The sequence below is a fragment of the Lissotriton vulgaris genome, chromosome 7, assembly GCF_964263255.1.
Source record: "Lissotriton vulgaris chromosome 7, aLisVul1.2, whole genome shotgun sequence".
Lineage (NCBI taxonomy): Eukaryota > Metazoa > Chordata > Amphibia > Caudata > Salamandridae > Lissotriton > Lissotriton vulgaris.
The window spans coordinates 1716714285-1716735079 of NC_141695.1; the positions used below are offsets into that span (position 1 = coordinate 1716714285).

At 46.3% G+C, this 20795-nt stretch overlaps 1 protein-coding gene across 1 annotated transcript in view; it reads left to right on the top strand.

The window, feature by feature from the left end:
• The window catches only part of LOC147706394 (uncharacterized), a 207030-nt gene that overhangs the window by 92982 nt on the left and 93253 nt on the right, over positions 1-20795 (top strand). Inside the window, exons 2-4 of the mRNA XM_086929609.1 lie at positions 6973-7067; positions 7531-9360; positions 10372-10735. Of these exons, the coding sequence (XP_086785735.1) occupies positions 6973-7067; positions 7531-9360; positions 10372-10735 (2289 nt within the window). The remainder of the gene's footprint in view (positions 1-6972; positions 7068-7530; positions 9361-10371; positions 10736-20795) is intronic.

Sequence of the window (20795 nt, forward strand, 5' to 3'; positions counted from 1 at the left end):
AATCTATTGCAAGTTCCAGGAACCCCGGGAAATCATACCTGTATATCCCAAAAGGGAGTTACCAAAATTATCTTAAAATTCTCTCTCCGTGTTTTCAATAATACCCTCTGAATTAGAGGGAGAGGGGGAAGAACATAACAGTTCCCCATGTCCGATGTTTGAAGTAGAGCATCTACCCCTGATTTACCAGATTTCACGCACTTGGGCCCATGACGTGTATATGACAATAATTTAGTGAATCGGGCGAGTTTACACGCCACAATCAGTACTTTGTGTGTGTTTACTGTAACACAACTACTTATGTACCTGACTTACCACAGGCACATATTTCCCTGATGAATTCAGGAGCTAGCAGAGGACAAGTGATAAGATAATCAAAACACTTTGTTCATCCTATAATACTTTGAATGACCACAGACACCTGAAGGGTTTTAAGGATTTTTATATAGTATTTAAATTCAAAGTGACAAGAGTATAAGGCAGATACAAATCAGAACCTCAATAATCAGAATTACTACAATAATATAGCTATGGATGAGGGCAAGCACCATTGAGTACAAGTAGAAATCTACTGGGAAAGGGTAATAGGGAACATGCTATTCAGTTTCAGGCTTATGCTAAGGTGGGGGAGTCAGGACAACATTAGTCAGTGAAGTATTTAAAATCCTACAAATGATTCAATCCCTAATCTTAGACTATCTGTTAAACTAAACTTAGACCCTAGACATCGATAACATTCATCACTCTATATAAGCAATACAGTTCCAATATGTCCTACAGGGAAAGGGAAAAATGGAACACACTATAAAACAGTTTGCATATACGACATTGGAGAGAACAGAGAGAATATCATGGGCATAGAGGCTTTATTTGAAGAGTAGGAGGAAGGTGGATAGAAAGACGAACGCCCATAGAGTATATTCACCTAGGACAGGAATGAGGACTAACCCTGGCCACGGGTCAGCTCGGAAAAGACGAGGACAAGGACCCTCAAGGATTTAGGATACCAGTAGGTGAGCAGGTACAGATCACGGACAATCAGGACAGGATACCCCTCAGGACTTAGGTCAGGACTGGGCTCACCAAATGGCACGACCAACACCTGCAGCTTCGGATGCAACGCCTGCGCTACCCCCTCACTGCACGGAATCCGCCAGTAACCCCGATTGGGTTCTCGAATCTCCCAGCAAAGTGCTTCGCCAGCACTTAAGACTATTTCCACCCCTTGGAGCTTGTGGAAATTTCGGACAGAAAGCTCCGCAGCTCACTGTATTAATTACCTATAGAGTCGTAGGGTCGGTGACAGGTCAGCTATTCGGGCAAGTCGGACAATTTCTCTAACTAAAACTAGGCTAGTTATACCCTTTTCGGGTCCCTAGACCACCCACAAATGTTGCAAGTGACAGGGTCCCAACTTACGATTGGTCAGGAGAGGTGGTTAGGTCATTGTCACCACCTAAAATTCTGGGTTCCCATGTTTAATATGCAATTATCAGTACCCACCCCTTACATTCCTGTTCCCAGGCATGAGAAAGGTGTAAAACAATAGGGCACACATAAGAAAATACATTTGTTGCAGTTTTAGGTACAGCCGAAATCTTCTCTCGGTGCACGAAAGTCGTTCCCAGGCGCATCTCAACTTCAGAAGCCAGCTGGCTTAGTGTTGCTTCTGCGCAGTTTGAACTTTCCCTCATCACATGACGGGGTTGTACTGGGTTTCAAAGATGGAGCAGCTCCCCACTCCCAGGCCCACAGATACGTGGCACATGAAAAGTAAGCGAAAACAAATTAGAAACACAGAAAGAATGAATACACTGTACACCATGATAATCTACACTGCACCCCTTACTTTATAATAACTATAGCGGTTAGACGTTATGCAGAAATAGATAGAAATGCAAAGCGGCATGGGCAAGCAGAAAGTGTGTTTAGAGACAAGCGGCCATTTTAGCTACAATGCGCATGAGCAAAATATCCCTCCAAAACTGCGAGTGCGTCACATCACATGGGTATGACCGACGCATGCGCAGACTGGATTTCTGCGAAGCAGCCATTCTGTAGTATGCAAGCGTTGTTAGGATTAATGGACACATAGGCAAGCGTCTCTGGGACACCCGCGTGTACTGAAAAAGTGAAATATTAATGACAAACAGGATTGATTAATACTATTACAAGTTAACGAGGTTCATGAATGAGAGCAAGTCGCTTTACGTGCGAATCGCTTTGGGGTCTGGTCTCCAACTGAAATAGTCTTCAACTAGATATGTTAATCTGCTAGCGAACAGATCCAATTGGATGGGGCCCCATAGATTCTGAATCTTTTGAAAAACCTTTGGATTCAGTTTCCAGTCGCTTGAGTTCCTTTGAAACCGTGTGTTCCAATCCGCTCTTATATTCTAGTGACCGGGAATGAACTCTGCTTTTAGTAAAATTTTCTGAGTCCAGGAAAAATACCAAATTTCCTTAATCATATTGGCGAGTGTTCTGGACCTTGCGCCCCCTAGACGATTGATATAGGACACAGCTCTGAGGTTGGCCGGTCTCAAGAGAACTACGCTGTTCTTTATGGATGACTTGAAGCTCATCAGTGCATTTTAATCAGCCATCATCTCTAGACAATTTATGTGAAGTAGACATTCCTCCTGAGACCATTTCCCTTCTGTCTCTGTCAAACCTCTTCTCCCACCCCAACCTCGGTTGCTTGCGCCTGATTCTACTATGAAATCTGGTACATTCCCGAAGATTGCCTTGCCATTCCAACTGTCCAGATTGGTCCACCACCACAGAAGATCCTGTGCTTCTTGAGACAAGCGCATCTTGTCTGAATACCATAGCCCTTCCTTAAACCCAAGGATTTTAATCTCTGCAGGGCCCTGTAGTGTGAAGAACCTGGTGAAACAGCTTGGATAGAAGAGGACAGAAGGCCACTCACTCTTTCTAAGGATCTTACGCACAGAGTAGCCTTTGAAAGGACATAGGCTACTTCCTTCTTTATTTTTGTCAATTTTTTAAGGGTAATTGTAATTGGCTGGTAATGGTATTCACCTTAAAACCTAGGAACTCTAGATTCTGAGTAGGTGTTGTTACAGACTTTTCTGTGTTGACAATGAAACATAGAGGTCTACTGTCCATTTCAAGTGTATTAGTAATTTTTCCTGACTCTGTGACATTATCAGCATATCGTCTAGGTAAATTATAATATGGACACCCCTTTTCCTTAGAAAGGCTACTACAGGTCTTAGAACTTTGGTGAAGCACAAAGGAGCTGAAGATAGGCCAAAGGGGAGGCAGCAGAACTGGTAAGTTGTGCCCTTCCATGAGAACCTTAAATATTTCTGAGTTGTAGTCCATTGGTATTGTGAAATAAGCATCCTTGAGATCCAATTTTACAAGCCAATCTTTCTCTTGTAGGGTGTCTCTCAAAAGATGGATACCCTCCATCTCGAAGTGTCTATATATGTAAAAAGTGTTCAGCTGTCTTAGGTTTACCCCTTGTCCTTTTTCTTTATTAAGAAGATTGTACTCGTGAAACCGTCTCCTGTGTTTCTGACTTGGTGAATGGCACCTTTCTGTAACGTTTGGATCACCTCTAGTTCTACTAATTCTGATTGTTCTTGATCTAGGATCTACTCTCTGGGTGGGTGTGTTTGATAAGGTGTGAGGGTAATATCTATCTTGAAACCACTTACGGTATTGAGTATCCATGGGTCGTTTGTTATTAAACGCCAGTTTTGGCTGAAAAGCTGTAATCGTCCCCCGACCTTTACAGTGGAAGAAACAAGAGGAATAGGAACTCTTACCTTGGTTTCCACCTGTCTGGAAACTGCCTTTGCCACCACATGAACGTGTACTTCGGCCTCTTTATGGGAAGAAGGTATTGGGATCTCTGTTGTCCACGGCTGGCAGTCAGTCCCTTCCGGCCAGTCCAGGCAAAAACTCTACAACCAAACATGCGCCTCATGTTGGATTGAGCCCTGCTGAAGGCTGAGAAAATTGAAATACATTTTATTTTATTTTTTTATAACTAATGTTTTATAAAGAGCGAACATGACCAAAATGTTGGGGTCAGAGCGCTGTACAACCTAATTAATAGCACCAAATATACAAGGAGCAAAATATAGAATATACAGCATGAAAAAATAATACAAAGAGACGAAGTGAAAACACCAGCAAAGAAATCAAATTGGCATGGATAGTCGCCTCAGAGAAGAAGGCGATTATTCAGTAGTCTCATTTTTACTTGTTTTTTAAAAGAACGAATGAAGGGATGGTCCTAATCTCTGGGGGAAGAGAGTTCCAAATTCTTGGGGCAAGTCCAGAGAAAGATCTCTTATATGTTTTTTGGGTGAAATTTTGGGGGTTTCAGCAGTAGGGAGAATGTACTACGAGAAGCTCTATTCCTTCCGGATAGCACAAGTTTCTGAGCCAGGTAGCGAGGAGTGTTGTGGTGGATGGCTTTGTATGTCATGCATGCTATTTTTAGGTGGATCCTAGATTCATAAGGTAGACAGTTCAGAGAGTGGAGGGCTGGGGTGATGTGATAATTTTTTTTTTACGCCTGTGATGAGCCGTGCAGCAGCATGGAGGGTAGCCCTCAACAGTGCTAGTTTTGTTTTTGGTAGGCAAACTAGGGTAGCATTCCCATAGTCAAGTTTGGAGATCACAAGAGCCTGAACCGCCATCTTTAGATCTGCATTGGGTAGGAAAGGCTGGAGTTTTCTTAAGATGTGGAGATGGAAATTGGCCCCTCTGGTTGTGGAACTGATGTGATTCATCATGGTGAGGTTGTTGTCTAGTGTTATTCCTAGGGATTTTGCTGAATCAACAATATGTGGGGTACAGTTCAAGGCGATGAGTAGTGGAAGGCAGTCTTTGATGTTACAGGTGGGTTTTGGAGGCGAGATTAATAGGAATTACGTTTTGAGGAAGGTTAAGTTTGAGGTGTTTAAGTGTTAACCAGTACTGAGTTTTGTTCAAGATGTTATTGAGAGTGCTGATGTTGTTAGGAGTGGTAATCTTCATGTACATTTGCTTATCATCAGCGTACATATGGTAGGTGATGTTGGGAGTGTTTAGGACTTGTTGAGATCTGTTTTGTAGGAATGAGCAGAACCATTTTAAGACAGTACCATAGAGACCCATCCTAAGTTCTAAGAGGTTCAGGAGGGTTTCATATTTGACTATGTCAAACCCTGATGACAGGTCAAGAAGAATTAAAAGACAAGATTAATTATGATCGAGAAAGAGTAAAGCATGGTCGACAATGGGGGACCATGGCGGTTTCAGAACTGTGACCTGGTCTGAAACCAGTTTGGTAGTGGTCGAGGAGTTGGTGCTGGTGATTGCAGAGTTGCTGATGAATACATTTTTACTGGAGCTTGGCTAAGGTTGGGGTACTCGAAATGGGCCAAAAATTGTTGGGATCAGAGTGGTTTGCATCTGGCTTTTTTAGTATAGGTGTGACTTGTCCACTTTTTAGACAGTCCGGCATGGTGCCTTGCATAAGAGAGGCGTTGATAATTCTGGTCCATAGTACTTTCCTAGTGCTTTAGTAACCATTCTCCAAAGAGTAAGCCATTGCAGTCACCCTTGCCAATTGTAATGCCCTTTTCCCCTGGTAGAGCTTGGTTTCTTGTATTTCTATTGATCCTTTCTTTGTTTGAATAATATAATTCAATCACTTCTCATCCTGCAGGATGTTTCTGATTCAAATTCATTATCTCCAATCAGGATTATAAGTGCTTTGTTTTGACCTCTCTACTTCTGAACGAATTACAGCTCACTCGGTCAATGTCTGAATTATTTTACATGCTGACTTTTTCCTTTATTTCTGAGTGTGGTTATTCTATCAAATGACAATTGTGCATTTTCTATTAAGGTTGTAGCTACTGTATTGAAAGTGCAAAATGTTGACTGTATACTTCAGTGGTTCCCAAACTTTTTTCACCTGCGGCTCCCTTGACCTATAGGCTGTTAACCGCGGCTCCTGATTAGTTTACCTTTCTTGGTGGATGGGGGAATGTAAGCCCGGCCTCTGGATTAATTCCATTTTATTCTCTGAAGGCTCCTTATACTACATGACATGCTTTATTTTATTTGAATTGCACAAATTGCACACGCTGGAAATATCGATACTGTGGGGCATTTGCACATATATGGGAGATGGGTCTGGCAGACGGGTCATGAGCCCTGGTTTAATGAGTTACCGAGAGTAACATACGTGAAATTTCAAGATGGGCATATGTTAGCAGCGATGTTATGGGTACTCTTCGACATGCATCACTTTAGTTTCAGCTACCTTTAATATAGCCTTATAGCCCGCCGTAGAGGGCTATACCGGCTATTAAAGGCCCGCTGAATCGTTAAAGGCTCGAAAAATAAAAAGAACAAGTCTTGTCAAAGGCAGTAGGTGTGCCACTGACAAGCTGGTGCACTGACATTTTTTTTCATTTGTTGTTGCAACCATATGTTACAAACAGGGCTGCCCTATGTCTATAATCAAACTGAAAGAAACATTAACCACAACATATAATTGTACTTCAGCAGCATGAGTGCTGACACTGCGTCAATATAAGACATACAGGAGCAGTTAATGTGCTATTTTAAATGTCGCACTGCCATCTAGTGGTAAAGAGGGAGTTTCAGCTACCTTTAACAAAAATATATTTTAGCTAGCGAGCTTACAAAATGCAAGTCATTGCACATGCCGTGTGTCTAGTGGGGCCCCTGGCTTTTTCAGGGGGCGCACCAGGGAATTTGCGGCGCACAAATTGAGAACCACTGGTATATTTGATGGGACAGTGGCACCTGCTATTAACTCTAGAATCGACTTACTGTTTTACCTGTTGTTCTTTTCTCTGTAGCATCAAGTCCATTTGCATTTGTTCTTTTTCATCTCATTCAGCTGTGCTGGTCTTTAATAATTTCTGCTCTGTTCTTGATGTTTTCCCATTGGCTTGATTTGTGCTCCAGGCCGAATCTGCAGCGAGCTGGAGTCGCCTCCATGGTTCAAGAACTTCTGTAAGTTCGCGGAGTACCGGTGTTCGAGTGGGCAATATTACATCAAGGTAAGCCCCTTAGGCCCACCCCATGGGTACCACCCGCCTCTAACTGCATGTGATCCACCAATATGCCAGCCATGTGGCCCAGTACATCTACTTCCTGCGCACAAATTACAACAATACACCCACCCTGCATTCTTTTTTCAACAGTGCTGCAATATATGCCCCTGTAACAAAAGCAGCAGCAGTGATTCTCATTACCTGTCTTGGCACATTATACATCTATGTCTGACCTTCCTTTGACTCTCTGACCTTCTGACTCACTTTTCTTTCTCGTTTCCTTCTCTTTACCTCTTCTCTAAGCCACCATTGCCTGCTTCAATTTCCTTCCTCTCCTCTGTGACAAAGACCCATTTCCGGTGCCTTTACTCTCTCTCCCACATCCTGCCATCCCTTCCTACCACTGTTCTGTCTTCCTTCATCCTGCCTGACCACCTTCAGACATTTCCTGTTTTTCTTTTTTTTCTAGAGGGTTGCGTGCCCAGCCGACCAGGACAGGGGTCTTGAGGATCTCATTCAAAAGGCGGCGGAAGAGGCGATGGAGCCTGACAACATCCGAATGCCGCCTTTTGAGAGGGAGAGACCCCTCGCACCCTCGCCATCGGCCCAAGACCTGGCCGATGAGATTGCCCAACCCGCGAACGTGGACACTGCCACCAGGAACCTGGAGCTGGCGGCACACCTGGTGGCAGACCCGTGGAGGCAACCTTGGGCTAGTGATGATGTTCGAAAACACCATCAGCATCGGTTACTGGCCCTCTCGACCGACCCCCTGGGAACGACGCACATCAGTACAGCCGTTGGAAATACCACCGTCCGCGGCGTGCTGATGCTGACGCAGGTCACGGTGGCCGTTGGTCCGGCACTAACATCTAAGACGAACCACGGCCAGGACGTAACATCGACGCCGGACTTGCGCGTGCTCCAGGGGGAAATGGCCGAGAGCCGGCTGATGACATTGTCACTAGGCCCAGAGAACGCTCCACAGGAAAGTGCCCTTCCAAGGGGGCTATTTGCAGAAGAAGACCCCCAAACACCACCAGAGCCCGAGGCGACTTCAGAGATCTGGCCGGAGACATCACAGGAGACACCGTTACCGGTACCACCGGTTAAAGATAGAGTGGCCAGAATATGGGCCAGAATGACACCATCCGCTGAAGTAAAACACGGCCTACCGGTATTTCCTAGGAGCAGAGCGGATTTGGTGGAGCACAAGACATCTGCACCCGCCACACCAATAACAACAACAATGCCGCTCCTAGCCGTGGATACCATACACGTGATACTTACACTGGCCACCCGTAAGGGAGAGCTGATGGCTTCAACCAAAGCAGGGCACAGGAAACACCTACAGCCCACGCCTCAGCCAGCCAGCAAAACATCCGTCTTAGCTGTGGCCCGCGCCGCACCAAAGAAAGAGCCACCAGCAGCAAACACAGCGGGGCAAAAGACAATATGGCTGCCTGCGGTCCAATCAGGGGACCCACCTAAGAGGGCGCCCCACTTAGTACCGATGGACCCCTTAGAAGTGCCACCCCGGAGGGCGACAAGCAAGGTCACCCGCAAGGACGAATCATGGCCTGCACATAAGAGACAGCAAGAGACTGCAGAGCTGCCACCGCGAAGAATAGATCAAGAGGGGTTTGCAGCTTCTGGACCTCGGAGGAGGCATGTGCTGGCACACTGGACCCCAGGTGGAAGTGTACAGGCTAAAGGCATCTTTGGAAATGGGGTCAAATATACTGTGAATGTGAAAGGGACTGTCCCTAGGACAAAGACTCACACACACTTCAAGGGAGGAGTGCAGATAGTGATAACAGCTCAGCAGGATGCACTGAAAGAGGGATCCCTACGGGGCCTCCTGAATCCATCAAGGGGATTGGCCAATACTGTCACAAAGGTGACTGCTGAAAGGTTAATTGAGGAGGAAGATATGGTGGCTGAGGCAATCCCTCAAAGTGGAGCCACACTAAACATAAGGGTGATACAAGACATCGTGTCGAGTCAGTTCTCGACGGGCCGCAGAAAAGGACTGGAGTGGGCAGAGGAGGTGGCGAAAGAGGTGGAAAGTGTACCAGAACGCCTGGGAGACCCGCAGATGGCAGAGTTGATGGCGCAAGAGGCCGCCAATGAAGTCATGCAACAGGTGGCAGACAACAAGATGGCGGCGTTGCTAGGAGACAGCCCCGAGATGGAGAAACAGCTTTCCCAGATCTCAGAGCAAAATCCGGACCCAGAAGATTCTGAGCCAGAGACAAATCAGAAAGCGAGGCATGTTAGAAGGCTGACAATGAGGAAGGCTGCAGCCTCACAAAAGGACGGGAATGACCAGGCTGAAGACAAAGAAGAGCAAGCAGGGAATCCCGAGAGGTTAGCAGTAACGGTGGAAGTTAAAATGAGAAAGTTGCATGCGACGGAGGAAAGAGCAAGGGAGTTAGAAGAGAATGGAGTGCAGGAACCAGGAAAAGCTGCGAATGAGGATCCGATATTCATAACCATAGCAGCCGGGGAAGCTGCAGACACAGAAAAGATGGAATTTCAGGAAATTAAAGTGATTACAAACACAGCAAAGCAAAGAAAGCTGACTACAGAAGAGAAGCAGGCTGTGGAAAACGGAAAGCTGGAGAAAGAAAAGTTTGGAAAGGAAGTAACTAAGCAGGCAGCAAAGAAAAGATCTGCGGGCTCAGAGCATAGAGAGTCAAAGGTGGTCACAGAAAAAGGGGTGAAGGGCATAGAAGAGAAGACGAAGAAAACTGTAAAAATAGTACCTGCTAAAAAAAGAGTGAAGGAAGCAGAAAAGGAGAAACATTCTGCTAAGACATTAACAACAATAGTGGTATTGAAAGAAGAAAAAATGGATGCCTCGGGCAAAAAAATAAAGGGCACAAAAAGACAATTGTATACGCTGTTAGCTAAGGCGGTGGCAAAACAAAGACAGCAAGACACACAAGTTGAACAAGAGGACGAGAACAAGTCAGTTGAGGGCATAGAAGAGAAAATAATACCGGAAAAGAGGGCCTCTGTGGTGGTGGCAGTGGTAGACGGGCAAGTCTCTGACACAGAAGCTGCAGAACAGGAGGCAATGAAACTCACAGCTGAGAAAGGAATTCAGAATATGAAATTGAGGATGAAAAACATGCAAGCCGAGGAGGCGGCGGAGAAGGAAGAGCAAGACATAGAGGAGGAGTTGGTAAATGATACAGGAGAAACAACGAAGACCGATGCAGCAGAGGAAGGTGTGGGGCCCTCCATGCACACAAAAACCGAGATGGAGTGGAAAGGGAAAGGAACACGGAGCCTTGAAAGTAAGGCAGCGAAAAATGTGGCAAGCAGAGACAAACTGGAAACAGCGAAGGGTCTGGTGCAAAAGGCCAAATACAAAAGCCCTCAGGAGAAAGAATTAACAAAGGAGCTTGGACAAATGTTGAAACCCGAAAAGTACCCGGATGTGGCACCTAGATTCGGGCTAACAACTGAGATTGTAGAGAGGGGAAGGCAGCACTTGAAAAGGAAGAGGAAGGAAGTGGCAGAGCAGGAGTCTTCTCTGAATACAAAGAAGAATAAAGAGAAGGCAGTCATGCCAGCGAAAGTGCCAATGAGCACTGAGAATGCAGTGTCTGCAGAAACAGAACAGAAAGAAGCTCATGACCCCAGCAAGACCATGAAGAAGGCCGGTGAGTGATTCATTTCATGTGGCATGTTGTAGCATGGCCAGCTGAATGGGAATGAAGTGGATGGAGTGACTCAACTTTAAAAGCATAGAACCTCTGAAGGGGTTGCTTGGATGGGTGAGTTGGTGTCTGTGTGGCTGCCTTATGTTCTCTGGTTTCTACATTGTAGGGCTTTGTCTGTGTCAAGTTTCCTACCTGTCTATCTATCGTCTCTGACTCGGAACTAATTTGCGAGTTTGGGAAGCAAAGGGCGTGCACAGCACATATGAATAATTAAGTGCATCGTTTCAAAAAATGAATTTCTCTATCCCATCCGCCCCACATGCTCAGTAAATGAATACTAAGATCGCCATTACATGCAATCACACTCCACCATTGTATGCGCAGAGGTCCTAAACAATGGCTGCAATGCTGTCATTACACCCAACCGGGGCGCGTCACAACTATAGATGCGCATTAATTGCGGACTGCAATACTATTGAAACAATAATGTAACCCAGATTGCATATAACTGCATAAGATATGTCCTTCGTTACCCTACAAAAAACGAATAAAAGAAATTTGAACAAATATGAGAAAAAAAAGAATTGCACTGAAAAAAACGGTGTTATGGTTCTGGCTCAAACACATAAAACCAAAGAAATTTACCAGATAATGTGTATCTACGCTAATGCTGATAGACTACGAGAAGTTCTGGCCCCGCTGGAAGGGGATTGGACGCGGTGCTTGGCTCAAAGCCACAGGGTTGGGAAATAAATGCATCCTGAAAGAGCAATGAAATTCACCGAAAAAAACTATCTAAACACAACAAACAATTGAAATTCACCAATGGTGGTTAACAGAGAGCACAACGCATGCCATAACTCGTGCCATGCTCTGAACGTACTGTGAAAGGTATTGGATTGAAAACTCTCATTCATCCGTACCTTCCCTCCCGCACTCTTCGTTCATCCAGTCAACATAAACTTCAGATCCCTAGGACGAAGAGAGCCAGAATGGGTGGTCGATCTTTTGCTTTTCTGGCACCATCTCTGTGGAACTCTCTCCCTTTGTCTATTCGGATTGAACCCAACTATCTAAAGTTCCGAAGAGATGTAAAAACTTGGCTTTTCGATCTATAATCTATGCGACTGTACACCTTCCTTGCTGGTTTAGCGCCGGTAAACCTCCGGGTAGCTGTGCGCTCTATAAAATTAAATATAAATAAATAAATATGCTCAGAACAACGACTATAGGATGGCAGACAACAGAATCCTGAAAATAAGTTGGCTGACAAGTGTAAATACTAATAAGGAATACATTAGGGTCACAACAAAATCGACTTTGAAGAACCTAGGGGCATATTACCAAGGGTGGCGATAGGCAATTATCGCCGCTTTAGCGGCCGTTTCCGGCCGATAAGCGGCGATAATTTTATTGCTCTATTAGCAAGCTGTCGCTAACAGCAGTTAGCGACAGCTTTTAGGCGAAAGCTAGCGGTTTGGGGCCCGCTTTGCATGTTAGCGATATTTATCACTAATGACATGCAAAGGGGCCGTTCCCAACCTGTTAGCGACTGAAAGCAGTCGCTAACCTTGCTATCGCCTATCATCAAGGCAGGCGTAGCTATGGAAATATTCGCGCTAAGCGCGAATATCTCCATAAACTAACGCCTGCCCAGACCAGTTCTTAGCCATGTTATACAATGGGAGGTGGATAACATGGCTAAGAGCATTTCATCGCTAATGCGTGAATATCGCTGTATTCTCTGCGATATTCACGCTATCGCCGGAAAATGTATCGCTTTGGAGAGAAACGTTACTAATAGCACGTTATCTCAGCGATAATTTCCGGCGATGCTTAGTGATAAAACAATTGTTGCTAAGCCTAGTTAGTGATAAATATCGCTACTCGTTGGTAATATGCCCCCTAGTCCGAAGAACTCCTCAAAATACTTAAAGAGGATAATCAAATTACTGCTTCCACTCCAAACCCAAATAATATAAAAGTGTTTTGTGTAAACAAAATTATGAGTATCAGATGACTATCCTGAAAGACTTCATGTGCTAATTGGATTAGCAATGAGCCAGAGTCTTATCGCAGATAGAGTCAGCAATCTGGCAGGAACGTCGGTAAAAGTGACGTTCCAGTGGCGTAATTTCCTTGTAAATGTGTCCCATTGTGTATTAGCACCACTATTAACCTGTTCCTTTGTTTTCTTATTGTAATCACTTAGTGGGTTAAGAAAGGTTACGCTCACAAAGATAAAGAAATTCTGTCGTACTAGTAGGGATTTTCTTCAGTGGTATGTTTCACCAAACACTCAAAACAAAAGTAAACTGAGGTTCTATAGGACAGTCCACAGACATGGGAAGTAGTCTTCCTCTGTGTCCTTCTTTTCCCCCTCAGAATATAGCGGGGCTTGCTTTTCTTCTCCTTCACACAACGAGCAAAAAGAACAGTAGAACATCAGAAGAAATGCTCAAGGAATCCGGGGTATACCCCCACTGAAACACCCTGGTGGTTGTGATGCTTGCTTCAGTACTTATAACAAAGATCCTTATGATCTACTCTCCTTACCTGACCAGAAATTATCACTCGCAGGGGTACCTAGAATCCTGCTTTTGGTTAAGCTTCATCCCTTGAAGGCCATACAGTAAAATCACACTCTTGTTCCATAACACACACCTGACACTGCCATTTAAATGAACCCTTAGGCTGCCATCTCCCCCCTCCTGCCCTGAGGAAGACCTGTCTGGACGCAATCCCACCTTTGCTCTATACACAGGGTCGAAACGTCGACGTATTGCTAATGTCTACACAACGCTCATGATTACAGCCTCATTCGTCATTTGATCACTAAGCATATGTGCCAATAATAAGGACATCTATGATTTCTCCCCCCCACTTTTTCTTGCACAATTTGTTTCTGTATATAGTGGACTATCTTTATCACTAATCACCACATGTCACTCTTTCACAATAGTCACGTACTGCATACTGCAATTGAAATTGTAAATTACGACAGCCTTTATTATTTGATTTTCTCTAAATACATTCTTATTTAAAATATTTTGGTGTGGGTTCTATCATTCATATTTGTTATAAGTAAGCTGTTGCTACTTGTTAAAAGTCATTGAAACCCAGACAGAACCAATTGTTTCTTAAAATGGCTAAGTTAAGGGGGCATGGTCTGTCACCAGAAAGAAGGTACGACCCAAAAGATTATACTGGAGTGCCTCCATGGCCCACTTGATGGCTAAGCATTCTTTTTCTACAGTTGCCTAATGTCTCTCCCAGGGAAATAGTTTTCTACTTAAGTACAGAATGGGTTTGAGATACCCTTGGCTGTCTAACTGGGATAATATAGCCCCTATTCCCCAATTTGACGCATCGGTTTGTAGAACAAAAGGCTTTTTGAAATCTGGACATATTAAAATCGGTGTGGTACACAAAAGAAATTTCAGTGATTGGAAACTGCTTTCCAGAACAATATTGATTGCCACTGTGTTTTTTACATAATTTTTATTCATTGTATGGAAATTGTATAATTGTTTTCTTTGTATCTTTTTCTGAACTCATGTTGTTTTATTGATTGATTTTAACATGAATATTTGTATATCTATTAAATGAAACAAAGTTTTTTATAATTATTTGCTTTTATGGTTCCTTCATGCACTTTCTCCCACCTATTTTGTTGATATTATGCCATGATTTTTACACTGTGTTCTTGTGATTCTGTCCATTCTAAATTGTTGTCTGGGTGTCGCTGAGCTAACTAGTTTGTTAGAAGTCTAGCAATATCTGCAAATCGGGGTATAAGCCGTGGATAATATCCTACCAACCCAAGTAATCCCTGGATCTCTGTCTCGGTTTTTTTGGGCATGGTATGTTTTGCACCGCTTCTAGCTTGTTGTGCTGTGGACGTATCGTGCCTGCTTGGACAGTATATCCTAGGTATTCAATTTGATCAGTTGCTAATGTGGTTTCCTTGGGGTTCAGTGTAAGTCCTGCTTGGTACAAAGGAGAGAACCTGGTTCAAATAACACATATGGGTGTCCCAATCTGGACTGTAAACGACTATGTCATCGAGGTATGCCACAGCATGTCGCTGATGGTCTGTTAAAAGGACGTCCATTAGCCTTTAAAAGGTGCCGGGGGCACTGTGAAGACCAAAGGGCATGACATTAAAATGATATAACCCGCAAGGTGATAAGAAGGCAGTTTTGGGGCTGAAAGGTATCTGCCAGTACCCTTTACTTAAATCAATAGTAGACATTACCCTTGCTCCCCCTAGTCGTTCTACTAGCTTGTCTACCTAGGGCATGGGGTAACTATCGAACTTGGAGTAGGCGTTTAGTTGACGGAAGTCTATTCAGAAGGGAAGACTGCTGTCTTGGGTTTGGGTACAAGTACTACCGGGAGCACCATTCACTTTGAGAAGGTTCAATGATACCGGCTTGTAGCATTGTTTCTACCTCTTGCATTACGGCCTGTCGCCGGGCCGCAGGAATTCTATAGGGTCTTAGTTTTATTATCTTCCTACTTTTTGTTTTGATATCATGTTTTACTAGGTAGGTACATTCAGGCATGCTAGAACACAATCCGGGACAGCGGTCTAAGAGGTTGTACAGCTGATAATTATTTTTTTTTTAAAACAAACGTTATTTGATTTTGCATACATAATTATGTATCACATTTCAACATCAGAAATATTATCTCAGGAGGTGCCACCCGCTATTCTCTGCTTGCTTCAATTGACTGAAAAGATGCCTTTAAGACAACAGGATTTTGGTCCACCCTCTCTGGAATTGTCAAGTCGATTTACCCCCTTGGCCGCGACGAATGCTTGTGACTGACTTGGTGGCTCCTCTGCATTGGATATAGAGAACCCTAATGTTCAGCAGGTTTATCCAAGGCAAAGTCAGGGGTGTTTGGGTGATCATGTTAATAAGTTGATATCCTGGAACGTTGCAGGTCTAGCGAATACATTTACGTACCCCTTGTGGGTTGCATTTGCCAAGAAATCTGTATAATTTGTTTGCAGGAAACATGGTTGACGGACTATAGTTTATTTTTAGAGGGATATAAGTCCTTTTTTGTTCCAGCATCTGCAGGCAGGCCAAAGGGTGGTCTTGCAATCTACGGGCCCGATTCACAGAACTAACTTAAGACAAATTCCTAAACTTACTACTTTTGGTATTCACAGAAGTTAGGATTTTGTCTTAAGTTTGTCTTAAGACAGACTTAAGACAGACTTAAGACAGACTTAAGTTAGGATTTTGTCTTAAGTCTGTCTTAAGTCTGTCTTAAGACAAACATAAAGCAAAATCCTAACTTCTGTGAATACAAAAGTAGTAAGTTTAGGATTTTGTCTTAAGTTAGTTCTGTGAATCGGGCCTCTATCTCATTAGCTGTGGAATGCAAGATATAGGTATTGCCCCCATTGAGCTCGTGCATACAGTCTTTGGTACTTAGTAAGGGGTCGAATAAACTGAATGTTATTAACTTTTACAATTCACCATCCATCATGCTCCAAGGGTGGGTGTAACATCACCATGCTAGGCTCTTTTATTGAGCAACACCGTAATGCTGCTCTCCAAAATATTATGATTGCTGGGGATTTTAATATTCACACATGTGGAGGTCACAGGGTAGCAACGTTAGCCGATCTAGGCTGTCCCCGGGTGAGGGGAATGAATTTTGAATACACCACTCAGGGGGACCTGTTGAACGATATCCTTAACGAACTTGATTTAATGTCACTCTTGTCTCTATGTGATCCGCATAGCAAGGTTCCCCTCCGCTGCAGCACCACCAGTGACTCTGCCTTCCTGCTGCCGCCTCCTGCCTGCTGACTCATGCATGCTGCCCCCATGCCTGACGCTCTTCCCTCTGCCGTCTGCCTGCGCCCCTGCCCTCTCTTATCTTTGTACCCTGTGTGTGCCTGTGCCCATTCCCTTCTTTCTTGTACCCCGTGTGCCTGTGCCCCCACCCTTCTTTTTGTACCCTGTGTTCCTGTGCCCCAGCCCTTTATTTCTGGGACTCCTTCGTGCCCTTTTCCCGCCACTGCCCCCCCGCGGCCTGCCCCCGTGCCCATTCGCTGCCCGCATTCCCGCCTCCCGCCTCTTAGCTGGTCCTCCCTCCCCTCCTCCCCTTAAATGGCGGCCGCTGGGCGGCCGCGCCGCTGGCTTGCCGAAGGTGCGCCTAAGGCAAGCCCGTCTGCGCCCGTACGCACCTGGACCGCGCCCAGGACCAGAACCCCTGGCCCTCACAACACCCGCAACGCACGCCACCGCTACGATGCCAGCACCCTCATCGCACTCAAAAACGGACGCACCCCAACTCCTACAAGGCCACCCCCAAGCGCACCCACGGCCCCTTCACCTGCCAGAACTGCAACTTCTCCTGCAACAACGCCGAGACCACCACAGCAGTGGAACCCAACCAACTACGATGCATCCTGCTCAACACCCGCTCCGCACGCAAGCACACCGTCGAGCTCTGGGACCTACTCACCACCACTTCACCAGACTTCGCCTTCATGACCGAGACCTGGATGAACGATGCCTCCATCCCAGACATCGCAGTGGCCGTCCCCACGGATACAAGATCTCGCGCAGAGACCGCACCAATAGAGCTGGGGGAGGCATTGCCATAATCCACAAGAACACCATCAAAGTCTCCACAAACACTGACGACACCCTCGCCACCGCCGAACACATTCACTGCACTTCAGGATCCACACCGACCCCAAGACCACCCTCACAGGCACCCTCATCTACAGACCACCAGGCCCACGTCCCCAATTCTGCAACTCCATCGCCGACTTCATCAGCACGCACGCCCTGACCTCCTCCAACTACACCCTGCCCGGCGACCTGAACTACCACTTAGAAAACAACAACAACAGCAATTCCTCCACCCTGATCGACAACCTCGCCACCCTCGGACTAAGACAGATCGTCACTACCCCGACCCACATTGCCGGCCACACTCTCAACGCCATCTTCACTGCCAGCCCCCACGTTGCCTTCAGCCACACTTCCGAGCTCACCTGGACCGACCACCACTGCATCCACTTCACCTTCCAGAAACCTGTCTCCCACCACCGCACTCTACAGATCTCCCGCAGATGCTGGGGAAAACTCACCAAGGAACGACTAGAAACACACCTCGCACTCCACCTACCGACCAGCCCCACCGACCACGAGGAGGGGGCCCACACCCTCAGACTCTGGATGGAGGACGGGTCCAACACCGTAGCACCCATGAAACAACCCACTGACAGAGACACCAGCCAGAGTGCTAGCTGGTTCACCCCGGAGCTCCTAGCCTCCAAGCGCACCTGCCCGAAACTGGAGAACATTTGGCTCAACAACAGAACACCCGCCAACCGCACAGCCCACAAAGACGCCATCCGCAAACATCACCACCTCATCAGGACCACCAAAAAAGCCTCATTCAAAGACCGCCTCGACAACAGAGCACACAACAGCAAAGAGCTATTCAACATCGTGAAAGAGCTCTCCACTCCCAGCTCCTGCACCAACGACATTCCGCCATCACAAGCCCTGTGCGACACCCTTCCGCAGCAACTACAGCACCGAGACCGCCCTCATCGCCGCCACAGACGATATCAGAATCCTACTCGACAACGGCGAGACAGCGGCCCACATCCTCCTGGACCTCTCTGCCGCCTTCGACACCGTCTGTCACCACACACTGCGCACACGCCTCTACAATGCAGGGATCTGAGACAAGGCCCTGGACTGGGCCATCTCCTTCCTCACCGACAGAACCCAGAGAGTCCGCCTCCCCCGTTCCACTCCAGAACCACCTCTACCATCTGCGGCGTCCCCCAGGGATCCTCACTCAGCCCGACTTTGTTCAACGTCTACATGGCCCACTTCGCCCGCATCGCCAGACTACACAACCTCAACATAATCTCCTACGCCGACGGCACCCAACTGATCCTCTCCCGCACTAAAGACCCCCTCACCTCCAAATCCAACCTACACCAGGGCATGAAGGATGTCGCCGAGTGGATGGAGGCAAGCCGACTCAAACTGAACACGGACAAGATGGAGGTCCTCATCCTTGGGCCCAATCCCTCAGCGTGGGATGACTTCTGGTGGCCAGCATCAATGGGAACCCCCCAGCACCAACGAACCACGCACGCAACCTAGGGGGTCATCCTCGACTCCAAGCTCAGCATGACCAACCAAGTCAACGCAGTCTCCTCTTCCTGCTTCCACTCCCTCCGCATGCTCCGCAAGATCTACAGATGGATCCTGACGGGCACTCGGAAAACCGTCACCCACACCCTCGTCAGCAGCCGACTCGACTACTTAAAACGCCCTCTACACCGGAGCCCCGTCCAAACTCATCAACAGACTCCAAAGAATCCAGAATGCCTCCGCACGCCTGATCCTAAACCTCACATCACCCCGCACCTGAGAGAACTGCACTGGCTCCCCGTCAACAAAAGAATCACATTCAAACTCATAATCCTCGCACACAAGGCACTCCATAACACCGGCCCAGCCTACCTCAACGACAGACTCTCCTTCTACGTAACCAACAGGAAACTCCGCACCGCTGACCTGTTCCTGACCGCCGTCCCACACATGCACAAAACCACCACCGGGGGCAGATCCTTCTCCCACCGCGCCGCCAAGTCCTGGAACGCCCTCCCCCTACGACAGACCGCAGACCTCCCGGCATTCAGACGACTGCTCAAGACCTGGCTCTTCGACCACAAGCTGCAGCCCCCCCCCCAGCGCCTTGAGACCCTAGCGGGTAAGCAGTGTGGTTTACAAATTCTCTGATTGATTGATTGATTGAGGTTGTTGTCCCTTTATTTAAAGGGAGAGGTGGTGGCTCACTAATAGACGTTATACTAATCTCATCATCTGTACAAACATTATTTAGAGGATTCAAGATCCAAGCAAGTGCCTATAGCGACCATAACCCTCTGCTTGTAGAATTTCTTGGTCCCCTACTGTTTCCCAAAAAGGGTGCTAGGCCGAAAGGTGTCACTACGAGCCACAGATGGTAGAAGAAGGCTGAAATGGTCTCAGATCTCCCCAGACCTATTCTACAAGTCCAGGAAAGATGCATGTGCTAGGGATCTAACCCTGTGCACTTCACCGAGAACATCTCCGGGGAGGTCATTAGTGCTTTCAATATCATCTCTGGCACAGTAGGCAATCTTTTAAGTATTCTGGCCCACCACCCAGTAATCCAGACCCCTAGATGGCATGATTCATCATATTCCTCGGCAGCATGGAGGTTGAGGGAAGCTTTGATTAACAGCCCTAGAAATCAGACGCTAGTTAAATCATGTCAGAGAGACTATAAAATAGCATTGGCTAAACGTAAAGCCGCTCTGAAGGAAGAAGCATGAAGAGTGTCAAGAATACGTTCCACAGGATCCGGTCGTTGATAAAGGGGGTCCACCTCTTAACGTTTTACCAGCTCCCTGATCTTACTACACATGGAATTGGAACCATTAGGCGAGGGAAGTCAGGAACGGGGAGGGGACTGCTGGGACAAAGGCTCTGAAACGATATAAGAACAAAATATAGGGTTAAACTCTGCATATCATCAACATGACTACTCTCAACAATTCTCTCTAAGAAGGAAATTACCTCTGTAACACGTAATACACCTGAAACACAGAGTCAATAAATACCCAGTAGTGAAGCAAAGCAAACAAGGATTGGGTCTATGGCACTCCCACACGAGAGCCAACGGTCTCCCAACAACAAATGGCAGAATGTAGCAGACGCCACCATAATCCGCTGAATAATGAAATGAAACACAACCAATGGTTCACGGCAGTAAGTGGTTAGCCAGCACACCTTACTCCGCTACAAAATGCTGAATGATTAATCATTTACGGCAGCGCATGGCAAGAAACACACTACGCTCCGCATTTAGGAAGGAATAGGCTGATGTCACGGTAACATGTAGGTATACCACAATGTTCCGCAACACTAAAGTAGTAGCAGAGATCACCCGCAGTGACGCTTGGCCAGCCGGCACATGGCGAACTGTAAACATCAATAGCGCAGCAGCG